Here is a 19,687-nt window from a genome sequence, read left to right on the forward strand (position 1 = left end):
AAAACAACATTGTGAGACAAAATTGGAAAAAAAAAAAAAAAACGCCATTTTGTAACTTTTGGGGGCTTCTGTTTCTAAGCAGTAAAATTTTCGGTAAAAATGAAACCTTATCTTTATTCTGTAGGTCCATACGATTAAAATGATACCCTACTTATATAGGTTTGATTTTATAGTACTTCTGAAAAGAATCATAACTACATGCAGGAAAATTTATACATTTCAAATTGTCCTCCTTACCCGTATAACTTTTTTTATTTTACCGCGTATTGGTCGGTATGAGGGCTCATTTTTTGCACCGTGATCAGTAGTTTTTAGCGGTACCCTTTTTGTATTGATCGACTTGTTGATCACTTTTTATTCATTATAAAAAGTGACCAAAAATACACTATTTTGGACGTGAATTTTTTTGCGCGTACGCCATTGACCGTGCGGTTTAATTAACTATATATTTTTTATAATTTGGACATTTCCGCACGCGACGATACCACATATGTTTATTTACACTTATTTTTTTTAAATGGGAAAAGGGGGGTGATTCAAACTTTTAATAGGGGAGGTGTTAAATGATCTTTATTCACTTTTTTTTGCAGTGTTATAGCTCCCATAGGGACCTATAACGCTGCACACACTGATCTTTTACATTGATCAATGGTTTCTCATAGGAAACCAGTGATCGATGATTCTGCCGTTTGACTGCTCATGCCTGGATCTCAGGCACTGAGCAGTCATTCGGCGATCAGACACCAGGAGGTAAGGTAGGAGACCCTCCTCGTGTCTAACAGCTGTTCGGGACTCCGCGGCGATCCCGAACCGCTCCCTGAGCTAACCAGCATGGTTTCACTTTCACTTTAGACGCAGCGTTCAAATTTGAACGCTGCGTCTAAAGGGTTAATAGCACGCGGCACCGCGATCACTGCCACGCCCTATTAGCCACGGGTCCCGGCCATTGTTAGAGGCCGGGCCCGACCCGCTATGACACGGGGCCACGGTTATAGAAAGGGAAAGGACTCAGGACGTACTAGTACGTCCTTGGTCCTTAAGGGGTTAAAAATCTTTATTCTTCCAGTACTTATTAGCTGAAATATACTACAGAGAAAGTTCCTTTCCTTTTGGATTTTTTTTTCTGACCGCAGTGCTCTCTGCTGACACCTCTGTCCATTTTGGGAACTGTCCAGATTAAAAGCATATCCCCATAGCAAACCTATCCTGCTCTGGACAGTCCTAGACATGGACAGAGGTGTCAGCAGAGAGCACCGTGGACAGACAAAAATAAGAAATCCATAAAAGAAAAGAACTTACTCTGAAGTATAAAGCAGCTAATAAGTACTGGAAGGATAAAGATTTGTAAATTACTTCTATTTAAAAAAATCTGTTGATTAAAAACAAAAATGTTTTCCACCGGAGTACCCCTTTAAAGGATAAGTCTCATGCTTATGGAGGCAGACATTTGGCAATTTTCGGCTCTCCCATAGAACTATATGGAGGGGACGTGGCAGCGTCGGCTTCGGGCAGTGGTCGTGACGCCCTCTTGTACTAGCGCACAGGGGCTCCAAAAAGGAGATTCGAGGGGGCCCTAGCAGTCGGACCCCCCGCAATCTTAAACTTCGGATAGTGGATACATTATTGAGCATGAGGCATGTCCTTTAATATCGCCCGCAAGTTTTACAACAAGTTCTGCAGGATCCCAATCCCAATGCAGTCCTCTAATCCAAAAGGGCTAAAACAATGACCTGTTCAATAGCATTATAAGGGTATGTTCACAAGGCGGAATGCCCGAGTGAAATGCCACCCAAGTCCCTATGATTTCTTTGCACACGGTGGAAACAAATGTCACGGAAATCCCAATTCCCCAAAAAATAGACATGTTTATTCCTTCCATGGATTTCGCTTGGAAATTCATTGCCATTGAAATGTGCAGAATGTCTGCCTGTATTTTCAAGCCAGATTTACATCTGTTTGTAGAGCAGTAAATCTGCCGTCTTTCAGGCACTTACCAGGTAGATATTGTTGGCCGACTGTAGAGAGTAGTATAAGTGTACAATAAAAGGGCTTTTACTCAAAGCCAGAGCGTCCCTTTCAGCCTGAACCTGGTGAACCATGTTCTTATTGATCATATCCGCCTTCTTAACCACCTGACAAAAAGAAGAACACATAGTATAAATGTAGAGGTCCACTGACTTCAAGGGGGTTGTACAGGTATTACACAAAAACACAATACTTAGCCTTTTTGCCTACCCAAACATTCAACAACAAATGCCCGAAGAACTTATCCCCCTATCTACAGGGTAGATAATCTGAGCAGTGGGGGAGAGACCACCAGGACCCCCCCGCTAAGAATGGGGACAATATTATGTCTGGAGCAAATAGAGCACATTGGCCCTGATTTACTAAGAGTGGAGTGAAGGTTTCTTTGTGGATTTTAATTCCCTACATTTTCCACGGTATTTACTAAGATTTCCCTACATTTTCCATTTTCCCTACATTTGTCTTTTTTACACCTGCTCTGATCAGTGGGATTTTCCTCCACATTTCCACATTTTCTGTGGAAACCTTAATAAATATGTAGTTTTTTTTGTGAAAATGTAACCACGCCCCTTTTTGGTGACCACGCCCCTTTTGCTGTTTTCTTAGCAAAATGGAGAGTTAGTCGGGTGGAGGAAAAGTAGGACAGTGGTAGGGTAGGGTCACTCGTGCCGCATCTTGATGCATATTTTCTTAAGCTGATTTTGCTACCTATTGACTTCAAATGGGTAGGAAAATTCTCAAATTTGCAGCAAAATATGGCACGTATGACCCTACCCTTAGTGTGTAAATGTGACTCGCGTGATGTGGTCATCTTTTCGTTTAGCCAATAAGGCTGCGTGGGCCACCGTGTTTTTGAGTCGCACACGTTTGGCAAATAGTCTAATTGGGGGAAATTTATCAAAAACTGTGTAGAGGAAGAAAGGTGGTGTTGCCCATAGCAACCAATCAAATAGCTTCTTTCATTTTTCAGAGGCCTTGTTAAGAATGTAAAAGGCGAGCTGATTGGTTGCTATGGGCAACTTTGCCTCTCCACAGGTTTTGAAAAATCTCCCCCATTGTGACTACCTTTGATCTAAATGTGGCCCATTAAAGTCAACGGAGGGAATTTACTATTGGTGCAATTTTTTTGCGCAACAGGAAACCTGCTGCACAAGTGCGTGCGCAAATGTATTATGTTACGCACGTCACACATCTGTGCAAATGACAGGAAAAATTTGCTGAATTTATTTATTTTAATTTTTTTGGCATTACCCAGGGCAGTGTTTTCCAAACATTGTGTCTCCAGCTGTTGCTGTTTGCAATAGCTGGAGGCACATTGTTTAGAAAACACTGCCCTGGATAATGCCAAAATATCTAAATAAATTATAATAATAAATTCAGCGCACCATCCAATGCATCCACACAACATGAACGTGTATAAACATATACACATAAGATCATGTTCACACTTGTTGGCTTTATGAGATGACTTATGGGTCACATTCTGGACTATAAAATCTACAACAAATGACAGTAAAATACAAATGTCGGAAATACGTTTTCAAAACCCCATTCACCTATAGCGGATCTTTTTGCTGCAAATGTTTAACCCATTCAGGTGACAGGCTCTCTGTGTCTGAACTGAATTTTCAACCAAGTCACTTTTTATTTTAATGAAGCGCTTGAAAGGAGAGGTTATACGCCATTGTGTCAAGTAATCTCTGCGTATACAAAACTGCTATAAAAGTAGAACAGATTGTGCGACTACGTACAGTCCTTCAGCAGTATAAACACCTGTATATTGTGTGCAGCACAGCTATACGCCCAGCCCTCCCTCACCATAGACCATTATAGGAGATTGTCAGCTCCTAGGACAATACTAAATGATTGCAGAACAATGGGAATTGATAAGGAACGTATAGTGATGGGGTCAGTGTTTACTTGTCTCAAAAGATGTGGTTTCAGCACAGGACCATTGGGTGTAATAACCGGCGGCGAGGATTTTAAATCTGCAGAATCTGTCAATTTAGGTCGCTAAATTCCCCTCGGAAAACAACAAGGTAGGTTAACGCTACTTCATAAGCTTTTATTTTATTTATTTTTTTATTATTATTTATTTAATTTATTTTATTGTTTTGCTGCAGTTTTTTTCCCCCCTTCACTTAAGTTGTCTTGTGTGCATTACCCTATGGGTATGTTTACACATGATGTTTTGAAAATGTGCCAATTTTGGTGTCCGAAAAAAGAGTGGTGCCACTTGACACTTTTTTCAGAGCTGCAGAAGCTCTCACTGAGGTTGTCAGGGATGGCCCGAGGGGGAGGCTTTCAAATGTGATTGACTGTGCTGTTATATACTGCTAAGTGTCGACATAAGAAAATATACACCAGACAGGATGTTGGTATGAACTCTCTCTCAGCATACTCGCAGCTGCCCCAAAAGAGTTCTGTTTAATCCAGGAAGTACATTTAGTTTTTCCATTGGACAAAGAAGGAGGTTTAGTTATGACATCAATATTAGAATGTTACTTTTTGATTGGTTGTTTGATTATTGTGTCCGTATATATTAGCATATTTAGTGTCCATTAATTTCTTGGCAGAAGTTTCTCTACTGGGAAATTCCAGAGTTCTTTGTTCGTCAGATATTTTGTCTTTTACTCCTTATCTCAGTTGTATCGGCGTCATGGCAAGGCCTCCATCGTAGTCACGAGCATATTGCAAGCTGATGTATATGGGGTAGGGAACAAATATATTTTTCCCATCAGCAATGGCATATTAGTATATTGATCAGTCATTAGAAACATAAGGGTCATCCCTATCAAGGTCAATGGCAGCTTCAACCCCCTATATCTCTGTGGGTTCAAAAGAAAATCAATGCTTCACACCAGAGCATACTGTGCTGCGTGGACATACCCCAACTGTGGCCCCTCGTGTTCCCATTAGAGATAACCAAGTACAGGACTTACGTACCTCTGGCACTATAAAAGAAAATGCACGAAGCATGTGCTGACCCCATGCTTGAGTTTGGCCGACCTATTGAGTATGCTCCCCAATCTCTCCGTCCATTTACATTACGATCATGCCCAGAATGGCACATACATACATCACTTACTGCGAATATGGGATGCTTAACATTTACACAGCCCCATTGTTTTTGGTGGCTCAAGTATAGCCAGATAGTGACTATGTTCAGAGCATTTCCCACACAAATACATGTTTCGTCTCAGTGTTAAATCATGGTCTGAGAAACACGTATACACTGAAGATAGTCACTAGTTAGTTATGTTCGAGCCATCTGTACACATCACTATCCCAATTTGACAGATTCCACAGTCGTAACGTGAACATGGCCGTATAGCTACCGTCCAAATGCTTGTCTGACCGACTGCTGCTTCCCCTACAGATGTGCTGGCTCGGCTGGGCAGAGCATGCATGTTCTTTCAGTTGGGAAACAGCAATAAGCTGCTGAAATCCAACATGCCCCTCAATCTCTCACATACCCCAATACTCATCAGATCAGTGTTCCCCAATCTCTCACAGATCCCTCTACACACCCTAATCTCTGAGGCCCCCAAAGTCATCAGATCAGTGTTCTCTAAAGTGGTGCTCTACAGCTGTTGAAAAATTGTCTCACCAATCTCTCGGCTGTCAGGACATGATTGGTGTTGTAGTTTTGCAACACCTGGAGAGCTAATGTTTGGGGAACACTGATCTAATGAGAAAGCTCATGCATACACTGATCTGATGAGAAAGCTCATGCATACACTGATCGGATAAGAAAGCTCATGCATACACTGATCGGATGAGAAAGCTCATGCATACACTGATCTGATGAGAAAGCTCATGCATACACTGATCTGATGAGAAAGCTCATGCATACACTGATCAGATGAGAAAGCTCATGCATACACTGATCGGATGAGAAAGCTCATGCATACACTGATCGGATGAGAAAGCTCATGCATACACTGATCTGATGAGAAAGCTCATGCATACACTGATCAGATGAGAAAGCTCATGCATACACTGATCGGATAAGAAAGCTCATGCATACACTGATCGGATAAGAAAGCTCATGCATACACTGATCGGATGAGAAAGCTCATGCATACACTGATCTGATGAGAAAGCTCATGCATACACTGATCTGATGAGAAAGCTCATGCATACACTGATCAGATGAGAAAGCTCATGCATACACTGATCGGATGAGAAAGCTCATGCATACACTGATCGGATGAGAAAGCTCATGCATACACTGATCAGATGAGAAAGCTCATGCATACACTGATCTGATGAGAAAGCTCATGCATACACTGATCTGATGAGAAAGCTCATGCATACACTGATCTGATGAGAAAGCTCATGCATACACTGATCTGATGAGAAAGCTCATGCATACACTGATCTGATGAGAAAGCTCATGCATACACTGATCAGATGAGAAAGCTCATGCATACACTGATCAGATGAGAAAGCTCATGCATACACTGATCTGATGAGAAAGCTCATGCATACACTGATCAGATGAGAAAGCTCATGCATACACTGATCTGATGAGAAAGCTCATGCATACGCTGATCTGATGAGAAAGCTCATGCATACACTGATCTGATGAGAAAGCTCATGCATACACTGATCTGATGAGAAAGCTCATGCATACGCTGATCTGATGAGAAAGCTCATGCATACGCTGATCTGATGAGAAAGCTCATGCATACACTGATCTGATGAGAAAGCTCATGCATACACTGATCTGATGAGAAAGCTCATGCATACACTGATCTGATGAGAAAGCTCATGCATACACTGATCAGATGAGAAAGCTCATGCATACGCTGATCTGATGAGAAAGCTCATGCATACACTGATCTGATGAGAAAGCGCATGCATACACTGATCTGATGAGAAAGCTCATGCATACACTGATCTGATGAGAAAGCTCATGCATACACTGATCTGATGAGAAAGCTCATGCATACGCTGATCTGATGAGAAAGCTCATGCATACACTGATCTGATGAGAAAGCTCATGCATACGCTGATCTGATGAGAAAGCTCATGCATACGCTGATCTGATGAGAAAGCTCATGCATATACTGATCAGATGAGAAAGCTCATGCATACACTGATCTGATGAGAAAGCTCATGCATACACTGATCTGATGAGAAAGCTCATGCATACACTGATCTGATGAGAAAGCTCATGCATACACTGATCTGATGAGAAAGCTCATGCATACACTGATCTGATGAGAAAGCTCATGCATACACTGATCTGATGAGAAAGCTCATGCATACACTGATCTGATGAGAAAGCGCATGCATACACTGATCTGATGAGAAAGCTCATGCATACACTGATCTGATGAGAAAGCACATGAATGCTCTGCTCAGCCGAGCGTGCACGTCTATAGGGGGAATCAGAAAGAACGGCAGTGCAATCTCTTGCAAAACTACTATTCCCAGCATGCCCCGGAGCCCAAATGCTGTCAGTGCATACTGTGAGCAGCAGGGTCCACCACTAAGCACTACAAGTCTCAGCATGCCCCGCACCACCTATCACACGCCTCTCTCTCACCTTCACGGCGAACAGCTTGCTGTTGTTGTTGTTCTTCTTTTTCCGGGCCAGATAAACCTTCCCAAAAGCGCCGCGGCTGATGGGCTTCACTATGGCGAAGTCCTCGATGGAGGGCGGCTGCGGGACCGAGAACTTCTTCTCCCCGCACAGGGACTGGTCCCCCTTATCCGCCGTGGACTGGTCCCCCTTATCCGCCGTCTCCGGGGCTCCCATTAACCCCATGTCACCCGCTCGCTCTGATGTCAATGTGTCTGCACGGGAGCCGCTGCAGTTTAAACGCGAAACACGCCTCCACGTGACGTCAGAAACCCTCCCTACCAATAACCTTCTAGCATTCTGGCAGGGATGACGGAAGGAGGGATTGGGACCAATCGCTGTAGAGAATTCTTGTTTTAACCGCGCCTCCCTGTGACGCATGGCGGCCATGATTACTGAGGGCAGATTCCCATATGTTTGTTTTCAAAACTTCGTCAAGTTCCTTCTAGTTTTCTGTGGCAGTTCTGAAGAATAAGCCGAGTATTAGTCAGCAGTCTATAGCCTGGCTTCTTCCCTAGGCCTCCAAACTGTGGACCTTCAGCTGTTGCAAAACTAAAAGTCCCAGCATGCTAAAGGCTGTCCATCCTGGGAGTTGTAGTTTTGCATCAGCTGGAGGCACCCTGGTTAGGAAACACTGGCATAAGCCCTAAGTTTCCAAACTGTGAACCTTGAGCTGTTGCAAAACTACAAGTCCCAGCATGCCCAGACAGCTGGTGGGTGACTTCGCCCCTATTATGTAGATGCAGCCAGTAGATAGCTAAGTGATTCACCCTCCTTTATTAAAGGAGTAGTCCAGTAGTGAACAACTTATCCCCTATCCTAAGGATGGGGGATAAGTTGCAGATCGCGGGGGGTCCGACCGCTGGGGCCCCCCCGCGATCTGTACGGGGCCCCAGCAGCCCAAGCGAAGGGGGTGTGTCGACCACCGCACGAAGCGGCAGCCGACACACCCCCTCAATACAACTCTATGGCAGAGCCGGAGCGCTGCCTTCGGCAATCTCCGGCTCTGCCATAGAGATGTATTGAGGGGGCGTGTCAGCCGCCGCTTCGTGCGGGGGTCGACACCCGACATCTGGCCGGAGAGCCTGGCCCCCGTACAGAGAGATCGCAGGGGGCCCCAGCGGTCGGACCCCCTGCGATCTCAAACTTAGGATAGGGGATAAGTTTTTCACCACTGGACTACCCCTTTAAGTAGAAGCTCTCAGCAGGAGGGTAGGTAGGCAATCTCCTCCCGCTATTAGTTAGCAACCCCCAGCTGGTAGGTAGATAATCCCCCCTCCCAATTAGGGTAGAAGCCCTGAGTATGTAGATAGTTAATTCTCGCCCCTATATAAGTTTAAAGTCCACACTATGCAGGTAGGAAGGTAATTTAACCCCACCCCAAAAGCCCCTAGTATGTAAGTAGATAGGTAATTTTATCACTTCTATTTTAAAATCTTAATCCTTCCAGTACCTAACTTTCTCTGTAGCATACAGCAGCTGATATTTTTTTCTTTTCTGGACCATTGTAACTTGAAACCAGACTCAGTATACAATGCTTTGGACAGTCCAGATCTGTGAAACGTGTCAATGGCTTAAAGAATTGACCAATTACAGTGGTCCCTCAACATACGATGGTAATTAGTTCCAAATGAACCATCGTTACTTGAATGCATCGTATGTTGAGGGATCCGTGCAATAGTAATATAGAAAGTTATACTCACGTGTTCCCACCGCTCCGGACCGTCAACGCTGCCCTGGATCGTCGCTGTCATCACGTTCCCCGGGGTGTCCTCGCTGCTCCGGATCGTCACTGCTGGCCAGGATCGTCGCTCTCCATCACCGTCATCACGTCGCTGCGCACTCCGCTCCTATTGGATGACGGGACGGCGTGTGCGGCTACATGATGACGACGAAGGAGAGCGACGGCCATGCAGCAGAGCCCAAAGAGGACGGTCCGGAACGTTGGGGACAGGTGAGTGACACTCACCGGACCACACGGGGCACCTTAAACAGCTATCCGGTGGCAGCTGAAGCAGTCTGCGCTGCCGGATAGCCGTTTATGCGATGGCCCCAATATAAAAAAGCATTGTATGTTGAAATTATTGTATGTCAGGGCCATTGTAGGTCGGAGGATCACTGTAGAATGGGCATTCACTGGTAAAACCCCTGGATTACTAAAGGGTATGCACTGAATTCCTGTCTGGTAGCGCCCCCAACAGTACAGGGAGGTATTACATGTTCTGTACTCTTTACCTGTACCAGGGTTAGCTGCTCCTGTGGACACCAGGTGAGGGCGGCTCCATGTTACTTTTTAGGACACTGTGTACTGTACAGGACCCTGAAGAAGCTCCTGTCCTCTACATAGACAGTGATTACAGCTCCCAGCAGATCTTTCTTACTTTTATATGTAAGGATTTGCTTTATCTATATTAGTTATCTACCTATCTTTGTTTAATCCTTACTTTTTCCTATTTTTGGATGACATTTTGGGGGCTTCAGAACCAATTACTAGGTTTCCATAGAGTTATGGTCTCAACATACAATGGTTTCAACATACAATGGTCATCCGGGAACCAATTAATATTGTAACTTGAGGGACCACTGTATTTGATGCTGCTTATTTCTGTGCTTGAAGAGAAGGCAAAAAAGCAGGGGCCTCCAGCTGCTCCAAAAATAGATGGTGGAGATTAAACTTTCACTTTTATTCCATAGTTTAAAAACAGAGGATATCCATAATGATAAAAAAAACACACACAAGGAAAACCGACGCGTTTCAAGCCAAATCTGGCTCTTAGTCGTGGCACATTATGTGAATAATGTGCCATGACTAATAGCCAGATTTGGCTCGAAACGTGTCGGTTTTCCTTGTGTGTGTTTTCTTATCATTATGGATATCCTCTGTTTTTAAACTATGAAATAAAAGTGAAGTTTTAATCCCCACCATCTATTTTTGGAGCAGCTGGAGGCCCCTGCTTTTTTGCCTTCTCTTCAAGTCCATGTCCAGGATACGGCCCGCTGTTTACCTGCCCTGCTCTCCTACCCATACTGGATCTTCAGTTGTTTCTACATAACACAGAGGTGAGCTGAATCTATCTTTCCTATGCTTTATTTCTGTGCTATCACCAAACAAAACAATAAAAGGATTGTATGCTGCTGAAAAACCATGAATTATCAACACCAAAAAGAATACATACAGCAACAAAGATGCAAAACAAAATATAAATCTTTATTCGACACATATGTGATAAAAACATAATAAAAGAAGTATAGGCACAGTGGGCATCGCTGGACAGAGTGCAAGGGGTAAAAAGCACAAACATTGGTACAAAAGTATAAAGGTATGTAGCAGACATTAGATGAATACAAATACAAGCATGAGTGGAATGAACCAGGATGTTTGAGAAAACAGCTACAAAGAAGTATAAGACAGATATCCAATGCAGAGCTATTTACCACCAGCACTTACCCCAACGTATGTTTCGCACGAAGCGCAATTGCGCTAAACGTATTCATTTAATGTGTCCTATTTGGTTTGTTTGATCTGCTACATACCTTTATACTTTTGTACCAATGTTTGTACTTTTTACCCCTTGCACTCTGTCCAGCGATGCCCACTGTGCCTATACTTCTTATATTATGTTTTTATTACATATGTGTTGAATAGAGATTTATATATTGTTTTGCATCTTTGTTGCTGTATGTATTCTTTTTGGTGTTGTTATTTCTGTGCTAGCAAAGGAGTAATAATAAACACCAACAGACTTTGCTTGCACTGAAATACGCAGCGTCAAAGACATTGCGTATACGCTACTTGTGACCCTACTTAAAACGAGTCAAAATGAGGCTCAGTAGTGTGTGTGGCCTCCACGTGCCCGTATGATCTCCCTACAATGCCTGGGCATGCTCCTGATGAGGTGGTGGATGGTCTCCTTAGGGATGTCCTCCTAGACCTGGCGTAAAACATCCACCCACTCCTGGACAGTCTGTGGGGCAACGTGGCGTTGGTGGATGGAGCGAGACATGATGTCCCAGATGTGCTCAATCGGATTCAGGTCTGGGGAAGGGGCGGGCCAGTCCATAGCATCAATGCCTTCCTCTTGCAGGAACTGCTGCAGGCTACCTCTGGCAAACACATGGAGGGCTGTGCAGCCTCCAAAGAAAATGCCACCCCACACCATTACTGACCCACCGCCAAACCAGTCATGCTGAAGGATGTTGCAGGCAGCAGAATGTTCTCCACGGCATCTCCAGACTCTGTCATGTCTGTCACATGTGCTAAGTGTGAACCTGCATTCATCTGTGAAGAGCACGGGGCATCAGTGGCGAATTTGCCACTCTTTGTATTCTCTGACAAATGCCAAACATCCTGCTTGGTGTTGGGCTGTAAGCACAACCCCCACCTATGAACTTCTGGCCCTCATACTACCCTCATGGAGTCTGTTTCTGACCATTTGAGTGGACACATGCACATTTGTGGCCTGCTGGAGGTCATTTTGCAGGGCTCTGGCAGTGCTCCTCCTGCTCATCCTTGCACAAAGGAGGAGGTAGCGGTCCTGCTGCTGGGTTGTTGCCCTCCTACGGCCTCCTCCATGTCTCCTGATGTACTGGCTTGTCTCCTGGTAGCGCCTCCATACTCTGGACACTATGCTGACAGACAGCAAACCTTCTTGCCACAGCTCACATTGATGGGCCATCCTGGATGAGCTGCACTACCTGAGCCACTTGTGTGGGTTGTAGACTCCGTCTCATGCTACCACTAGAGTGAAAGCACTGCCAGCATTTAAAAGTGACCAAAACATCAGCCAGGAAGCATAGGAACTTAGAAGTGGTCTGTGGTCAACACCTGTAGAACCACTCCTTTATTGGGGGTGTCTTGCTAATTGCCTATAATTTCCACCTGTTGTCTGTTCCATTTGCCCAACAGCATGTGAAATTGATTGTCTATCAGTGTTGCTTCCTTAGTGGACAGTGTGATTTCGCAGAAGTGTCATTGACGAAAGACTTGGAGTTACATTGTGTTGCTTAAGTGTTCCCTTTTTTTTTTGAGCAATGTGTGTATGTATATATTATATATACTCAGTACGGGGGACACTTATCAATGATCTTACCCCTTTTTGATGTTTATTATTAGACGCATAATTTTGCTCAGTGTCACTCATTGTGTCTTTTTTGGTGGAACATTTTCAGATGTTGTCTATTGTTCATGCACCGTGGAGCGAAAAATGTAGTGGACACTAATTTATTACCTGCGCAAGGTTTGTTTACGCTGTCAGACTTTGCGCATTGCCGACATTTTAAACGCAAGTATAGAACATCAAGGAGCCCATGTAGCAGCCGCCTGCAGCCAGACTACTACTACTCCCATCATGGAACAGACTCCATTCCATGATGGGAGTAGTAGTTCCCTGGCTGCGGGAGTCTGCAAATGGCTGGGGAGGCTACATTAGTGTTTGTACTACTACCCCCATCATGGAACAGAGTCTGTTCCATGTTGGGGGTAGTAGTACAGGGGATAAGGGATTGATCGCACCAGGTCTCACTTCTGAGACCCGATACGATTAGAAGTTATAAAGCAGAGGAGCAGGCGGCATGCTGTGCTCCCCTACGATGTACATACTACTGTGTAAACTTTCATTTTGAAATCCCCGGCCGGGAGCCCTGAATGGACGGCCCCGAGGAGCCATTCAGGGCTCCTGGCAGGGTTTTTAAACTACTTCTTTGACCCTCAAATATATGCCTACCCATGCATATTTATAATAATTCATTGGCCCCAGTGTGTTTATAATAATTCATTGGCCCCAGTGTGTTTATAATAATTCATTGGCCCCATTGTGTTTATAATAATTCATTGGCCCCAGTGTGTTTATAATAATTCATTGGCCCCAGTGTGTTTATAATAATTCATTGGCCCCAGTGTGTTTATAATAATTCATTGGCCCCAGTGTGTTTATAATAATTTATTGGCCCCATTGTGTTTATAATAATTCATTGGCCCCAGTGTGTTTATAATAATTCATTGGCCCCAGTGTGTTTATAATAATTCATTGGCCCCATTGTGTTTATAATAATTCATTGGCCCCAGTGTGTTTATAATAATTCATTGGCCCCAGTGTGTTTATAATAATTCATTGGCCCCAGTGTGTTTATAATAATTCATTGGCCCCATTGTGTTTATAATAATTCATTGGCCCCAGTGTGTTTATAATAATTCATTGGCCCCAGTGTGTTTATAATAATTCATTGGCCCCATTGTGTTTATAATAATTCATTGGCCCCATTGTGTTTATAATAATTCATTGGCCCCAGTGTGTTTATAATAATTCATTGGCCCCAGTGTGTTTATAATAATTCATTGGCCCCAGTGTGTTTATAATAATTCATTGGCCCCAGTGTGTTTATAATAATTCATTGGCCCCAGTGTGTTTATAATAATTCATTGGCCCCAGTGTGTTTATAATAATTCATTGGCCCCAGTGTGTTTATAATAATTCATTGGCCCCAGTGTGTTTATAATAATTCATTGGCCCCAGTGTGTTTATAATAATTCATTGGCTCCAGTGTATTTATAATAATTCATTGGCCCCAGTGTGTTTATAATAATTAATTGGCCCCAGTGTGTTTATAATAATTCATTGGCTCCAGTGTGTTTATAATAATTCATTGGCCCCAGTGTGTTTGTAATAATTACTTGGCCCCAGTGTGTTTATAATAATTCATTGGCCCCAGTGTGTTTATAATAATTCATTGGCCCCAGTGTGTTTATAATAATTCATTGGCCCCAGTGTGTTTATAATAATTCATTGGCCCCAGTGTATTTATAATAATTCATTGGCTCCAGTGTATTTATAATAATTCATTGGCTCCAGTGTATTTATAATAATTCATTGGCCCCAGTGTGTTTATAATAATTCATTGGCCCCAGTGTGTTTATAATAATTCATTGGCCCCAGTGTGTTTATAATAATTACTTGGCCCCAGTGTGTTTATTATAATTCATTGGCCCCAGTGTGTTTATAATAAGGCATTGGCCCCAGTGTGTTTATAATAATTAATTGGCCCCAGTGTGTTTATAATAATTAATTGGCCCCAGTGTGTTTATAATAATTCATTGGCCCCAGTGTGTTTATAATAATTCATTGGCCCCAGTGTGTTTATAATAATTCATTGGCCCCAGTGTGTTTATAATAATTCATTGGCCCCAGTGTGCTTATCCTTATTCCCCCCAGTGTCCTTATTTCCCCTCCCGCTGCCTGTTCCTCATCTTCCTGGAACAGGGCAGCTGCAGGACATGTCAGGAAACGGTGGCGGTGAATGAATGAACCCGACATGTCCCCGCTGCTGCCTTGCTCCTAGCGCAATCAGCACACCACCGGGACATGCCTATTCTCTGCTGCTCATCACCATCGGGTACAGAGATCAGCAGCAGAGAATAATAGACATGTCTCGGCGGTGCACTGATTGCGCTTGGAGCAAGGCAGCAACGGGAACATGTTGGGTGGTGGCGGGTGGGGGGGGGGGATATAAGGATAAGCACACTGGGGCCAATGAATCATTATAAACACACTGGGGCCAATGAATTATTATAAATACACTGGGGCCAATGAATTATTATAAACACACTGGGGCCAATGAATTATTATAAATACACTGGGGCCAATGAATTATTATAAATACACTGGGGCCAATGAATTATTATAAACACACTGGGGCCAATGAATTATTATAAACACACTGGGGCCAATGAATTATTATAAACACACTGGGGCCAAGTAATTATAATAAACACATTGGGGCCAATGAATTATTATAAACACACTGGGGCCAATGAATTATTATATACACACTGGGGCCAATGAATTATTATAAATACACTGGGGCCAATGAATTATTATAAATACACTGGAGCCAATGAATTATTATAAATACACTGGGGCCAATGAATTATTATAAACACACTGGGGCCAATGAATTATTATAAACACACTGGGGCCAATGAATTATTATAAACACACTGGGGCCAATGAATTATTATAAACACACTGGGGCCAATGAATTATTATAAATACACTGGAGGCAATGAATTATTATAAATACACTGGGGCCAATGAATTATTATAAACACACTGGGGCCAATGAATTATTATAAACACACTGGGGCCAATGAATTATTATAAACACACTGGGGCCAAGTAATTATAATAAACACATTGGGGCCAATGAATTATTATAAACACACTGGGGCCAATGAATTATTATAAACACACTGAGGCCAATGAATTATTATAAGCACACTGGGGCCAATTAATTATTATAAACACACTGGGGCCAATGAATTATTATAAACACACTGGGGCCAATGAATTATTATAAACACACTGGGGCCAATTAATTATTATAAACACACTGGGGCCAATGAATCATTATAAACACACTGGGGCCAATTAATTATTATAAACACACTGGGGCCAATTAATTATTATAAACACACTGGGGCCAATGAATCATTATAAACACACTGGGGCCAATGAATTATTATAAACACACTGGGGCCAATGAATTATTATAAACACACTGGGGCCAATGAATTATTACAAACTCACAGGGGCCAATGAATTATAATAAACACACTGGGGCCAATGAATTATAATAAACACACTGGGGCCAATGAATTATTATAAACACACTGGGGCCAATGAATTATTATATACACACTGGGGCCAATGAATTATTAGAAACACACTAGGGCCAATTAATTATTATAAGCACACTGGGGCCAATGAATTATTATAAACACACTGGGGCCAAGTAATTATTATAAACACACTGGGGCCAATTAATTATTATAAACACACTGGGGCCAATTAATTATTATAAACACACTGGGGCCAATTAATTGTTCTAAATGCACTGGGGCCAATGAATTATTACAAACACACTGGGGCCAATGAATTATTATAAACACACTGGGGCCAATGAATTATTATAAACACACTGGGGACAATGAATTATTATAAACACACTGGGGCCAATGAATTATTATAAACACACTGGGGCCAATGAATTATTATAAACACACTGGGGCCAATGAATTATTATAAACACACTGGGGCCAATGCCTTATTATAAACACACTGGGGCCAATGAATTATTATAAACACACTGGGGCCAATGAATTATTATAAACACACTGGGGCCAATGAATTATTATAAACACACTGGGGCCAATGAATTATTATAAACACACTGGGGCCAATGAATTATTATAAACACACTGGGGCCAATGAATTATTATAAATACACTGGGGCCAATGAATTATTATAAACACACTGGGGCCAATGAATTATTATAAACACACTGGGGCCAATGAATTATTATAAACACACTGGGGCCAATGAATTATTATAAACACACTGGGGCCAATGAATTATTATAAACACACTGGGGCCAATGAATTATTATAAACACACTGGGGCCAATGAATTATTATAAACACACTGTGGCCAATGAATTATTATAAACACACTGGGGCCAATGAATTATTATAAACACACTGGGGCCAATGAATTATTATAAGCACACTGGGGCCAATGAATTATTATAAGCACACTGGAGCCAATGAATTATTATAAACACTGGGGCAAATGAATTATTATAACCACACTGGGGCCAATGAATTATTATAAACACACTGGAGCCAATGAATTATTATAAGCACACTGGGGCCAATGAATTATTATAAACACACTGGGGACAATGAATTATTATAAACACACTGGGGCCAAGTAATTATTATAAACACACTGGGGCCAATGAATTATTATAAACACACTGGGGCCAATGAATTATAATAAACACACTGGGGCCAATGAATTATTATAAACACACTGGGGCCAATGAATTATTATAAACACACTGGGGCCAACGAATTATTATAAACACACTGGGGCCAATGAATTATTATAAACACACTGGGGCCAATGAATTATTATAAACACACTGGGGCCAATGAATTATTATAAACACACTGGGGCCAATGAATTATTATAAACACACTGGGGCCAATGAATTATTATAAACACACTGGGGCCAATGAATTATTATAAACACACTGGGGCCAATGAATTATAATAAACACACTGGGGCTTCCTCAGCTGCCAGCAACTGGGGGAACTACAACTCCCATCATGGAAATGAGTCTGTTCCATGATGAGAGTAGTAGTAGTCCCCCAGCACTGCAGGAGTCTGCTGATGTCACTTCTGAGCATGCTCAGAAGTAAACACAGTTCAGAAACGGATATTATAAACCGGGGTCAAACGGATGACATTAAGGCTAGGTTCAGACTACGGAATTCCCGACAGAAATTCAGTTGTAAAATTTCCGTCCGAAATTCCGCTTGCTAAAATGTCTAGTGTAGTGAAAGGAGTGGTTCTGCAGGTGGTGACCACAGACCACTTCTCAGTTCCTATGCTTCCTGGCTGATGTTTTGGTCCCTTTTGAATGCTGGCAGTGCTTTCACTCTAGTGGTAGCATGAGACGGAGTCTACAACGCACACAAGTAGTGCAACTCATCCAGGATGGCACATCAATCTCACACTTGAGAAAGGTGGTGTGAGACCACAGAAACATTGTCTTATTTTTAGCTGGAATAAAACACTTTTTTGCACTTTTGGATACTCCGGTGTGCTGCAGCCATCTTCTTTGTTTATATTTACATATATATATATATATATATATATATATATATATATAAAATAGTTTATTTAATAATAATAGTTTATTTATAGCAGTGCTATATATATATATATATATGTGTGTGTAAAGTACTTTTACACTATTTTATTTAGCTTTATTCTTCACTGACCCCCTCCCTCTCTGATCCCCTATTGACTCTGAATAAAGTCCATCCAGCGTTGGCCACCACTAGGTGTCACACTTTCCCTAGACAATGCTGTCACTATGGTGACAACAGCTTAGCAAGGGCCGGAAGTGACGTGACAACCCGGAAGTTCCTGGCTGTCGGGTTATCCTGGTCACCTTTGTTACATCACGCCGCCGGGTGGCAGACGAGTGGCCGGAGATCGAGTGAAAAAACACCGGGTTGAACTCCTCCCGGTGTGCGGACACCATGTTCTCGCTTAGCAACACGGTGCAGCCGCAGGTGAGTGACACCACGTGATCGCGTCATGTTCTAGAAGGAATCCACCGGCGCCGTGCCCCGTCAGTGACGTAGTGGGAATGTGACGGCGTCAGCGGTCGTGCTGGGACTTGTGGTCTCCCAGCAGCTGGGACAGACGTTATTTCACGGCACTGTGGAGACATGTGGTGTTGTCATGTGACTGTTGTCCTCCCAACTCGTGGCTCTGCAGCTGTTGAAAAACTACAACTCCCATCATGCCCTGACAGCCTTTGGCTGTCAGGGCATGCTGGGAGTTGTAGTTTTTCAACAGATTTGGGAGTCATGGCGTGAATATAAAATTTATCTAAGTTATCAGCCAGGACTTTTGTACTCCGTCTATTATGTTTTGTTATTGTTATTGTCTTATAACATAGAATTGTGATATTATTCATTTCACTTCTAAATGAATTAAAATCTGGCGCATCTTACACCGCCTACACGTCTGCACCGCCTAAAAGCTGGCTTAATTAACACATTTATGGTGCATTTGGTTACTTTTTGGCGCAGTTTGACCCCTGCGTGCTAAAAATAAATAAATAAATAAAAAAAGTAAAAAAAAAAGGGACCCACATGGTGTAAACATCATGTGTAAAGTATTTGAAAAATTGGCGATAATAAGGTGAGCTCCATTAGCGAATTTGTCGTAGGATATGAAAAAAAGAAAGCGCTGAAAGGGGAGATTTATCAAAGCCTAAAGCAACCAATCAGATTGTGTTGTTTTTTTTTAACCCTTAGAGGACATGCAACATATACATGTACCTAGCGCACTGTGGCGTACATGCCCGTGATTGGAATGTTGTGAGCAACCAGGACCTCATGGATAATGGCGGACATCACCCATCCTGCTGATGTCTGCCATTAATCCTTCACGGCATCTGAAGTATGTGGAGTTGTCCAGACTTACACTAA

The 19,687-nt window shown here is 42.6% G+C and overlaps 2 protein-coding genes across 3 annotated transcripts in view; one reads left to right on the forward strand and one right to left on the reverse strand.

Moving 5' to 3' along the window:
• Nucleotides 1–7,763, reverse strand: part of MASTL (microtubule associated serine/threonine kinase like) — a 33,556-nt gene extending 25,793 nt beyond the window's left edge. Inside the window, exons 1-2 of the mRNA XM_056519375.1 lie at nt 7,583–7,763; nt 1,995–2,132 (exon numbers count right to left, since the gene is read on the reverse strand). Of these exons, the coding sequence (XP_056375350.1) occupies nt 1,995–2,114 (120 nt within the window). The 5' untranslated portion in view covers nt 2,115–2,132; nt 7,583–7,763. The remainder of the gene's footprint in view (nt 1–1,994; nt 2,133–7,582) is intronic.
• Nucleotides 7,764–18,461: 10,698 nt separating this feature from the next.
• Nucleotides 18,462–19,687, forward strand: part of YME1L1 (YME1 like 1 ATPase) — a 47,749-nt gene continuing 46,523 nt past the window's right edge. Inside the window, exon 1 of one of the 2 annotated variants that reach the window (XM_056519372.1) lies at nt 18,462–18,760. In XM_056519372.1, coding sequence (XP_056375347.1) covers nt 18,728–18,760 — 33 coding nt within the window. In that variant the 5' untranslated portion in view covers nt 18,462–18,727. The remainder of the gene's footprint in view (nt 18,761–19,687) is intronic. The other variant, XM_056519374.1, reaches the window with a different exon arrangement.

The sequence above is a fragment of the Hyla sarda genome, chromosome 5 (genome assembly GCF_029499605.1).
Source record: "Hyla sarda isolate aHylSar1 chromosome 5, aHylSar1.hap1, whole genome shotgun sequence".
NCBI classification, from domain to species: Eukaryota; Metazoa; Chordata; class Amphibia; order Anura; family Hylidae; genus Hyla; species Hyla sarda.